The sequence below is a fragment of the Carettochelys insculpta genome, chromosome 1 (assembly GCF_033958435.1).
Source record: "Carettochelys insculpta isolate YL-2023 chromosome 1, ASM3395843v1, whole genome shotgun sequence".
In the NCBI taxonomy this organism is placed as follows: Eukaryota; Metazoa; Chordata; order Testudines; family Carettochelyidae; genus Carettochelys; species Carettochelys insculpta.
Window position 1 is genome coordinate 10,658,740 of NC_134137.1, and position 1,722 is coordinate 10,660,461.

The window sequence follows — 1,722 nt, forward strand, 5'->3', positions numbered from 1 at the left end:
CACACATTGCTGCAACAGGCTGCGGAACTCCCAGGCACAAGATACCAATGAGGCCAAGAGTTTTGTAGGATTTAAAAAGGGACTTGGCATTTATATAGATAATCAGAAATTCAAATTACAGTTGTGATGTATTTTTTAAATGACTTGGAAGGGCTTAAATCTTCCTCATTTACATCCAAAAATAAGTCAAACTAGTGGGTGTCGGAGGGAAGCTTTCCCTGGGAGCAGTTATCTCACAGCTGTCTGTTGAAGGGCTTCTTCCACCTTCCTCAGAATCTAGAATTCGTCAATGGTTATTGTTCTAGAGGGACTACAGTCTGGCAAAGCCTATCTTCTTATTGGTGGTTTAAATTCAAGACTACTTTTTTGCTGATCTTCCTTTAGCTCCTAGCAGTGTCTAGACTTGCACTGAAAGCGAAAAGATGTGTTGTTAAATATTATCTTGTCTCTTGTTCCTTTTCCTTTCAGGAAACAAAGTTCAGAACTTCTTGGACCTGCCCAGTAATATTATGTCAGCTGTCAATGATTCCGAATTCCAGTTTTCAGTGTTCCTTCTCACTGGGATACCAGGGCAGGAAGATATCCATATCTGGGTCTCTATCCCCATCTGCGTAATGTATGCTGTTTCGATAGTAGGAAATTCAGTCATTCTGTTTATTATAAAAACAGACCGAACCCTGCATGAGCCCATGTACATTTTCCTTTCCATGTTGGCCGTCATAGACCTTGGCTTATCGATATCCACCATACCGACGATACTGGATGTATTCTTGTTTAACTCTGGAGAAATCAGCCTCCATGCCTGTTTTGCCCAGCTGTTCTTCATACACTCATTTCAATTCACTGAATCCTCCATACTCTTGTTGATGGCCTTTGACCGCTTTGTTGCAATTCGTAACCCTCTGAGATATGCGTCCATTTTAACTCTGCCAAGAATAACAAAGATAGGACTGGTGTTTTTGCTAAGAGGTGTGGCTGTAGTACTCCCTTTCCCTCTTCTCTTGAAACGGTACCGATACTGTCGAGCCAATGTCCTCTCCCATTCCTACTGCCTGCACCAGGAGGTCATGACGTTGGCTTGTGCAGATATCAGAGTCAACAGCATCTATGGCTTGGTTGTTACACTCTTAACGGTAGGGTTGGACTCACTCATTATCTTTTTCTCGTATGTGATGATCCTCAAAACAGTGCTGAGTGTTGTCTCCCAAGCAGAGAGCCTCAGGGCCCTGAACACCTGTGTCTCCCACCTCTGTGCTGTCCTGCTCTTCTACACACCAGAGCTTGGCCTGACTCTGATACACAGATTCTGGAAGGGATCTTCTCCCATGCTTCTGATTCTCCTGGGCTACATTTCCTTGTTGATCCCACCCTTGATTAATCCAATTGTGTACAGTGTGAAAAGCAAACACCTTCGTGAGAGGGTAATCAGGGCATTCATCAGGTGAAGGGCCAGTGGATGACCTGTGCTAGGAACAAGGGAGACAAAAAACATGGGCCACAGCCGATTTTCCTTCTAATATTTTCCATCCATGTGCAGATATATTTCCATCTGTGAGCCGAAAAAATATCTTCTACCTGCACTGAGGCATGTGCAAATGTACACCGTCAACAGAAACAAAACCTAGCTGTGGGTGCTCTGCTAATCAGCTGCATGGCATTTGTATCTCTCCTGAGTGGCCACACAAGTGCCTACCTAACCGGGAATACTGGCCTCAGCCACAG

The 1,722-nt window shown here is 44.3% G+C and overlaps 1 protein-coding gene across 1 annotated transcript; it reads left to right on the top strand.

The window, feature by feature from the left end:
- The first annotated feature begins 509 nt into the window (after positions 1 to 509).
- Positions 510 to 1,445, top strand: LOC142003404 (olfactory receptor 51G2-like). The gene has a single exon (XM_074980334.1). It carries the CDS (start codon positions 510 to 512, stop codon positions 1,443 to 1,445), a length of 936 nt encoding a protein of 311 aa, XP_074836435.1.
- The last annotated feature ends 277 nt before the right edge of the window (positions 1,446 to 1,722 follow it).

Excerpts from the sequence above, each read along its gene's own strand:
- LOC142003404 (XM_074980334.1), top strand. The coding sequence starts at position 510 with ATGTCAGCTGTCAATGATTCCGAATTCCAGTTTTCAGTGTTCCTTCTC.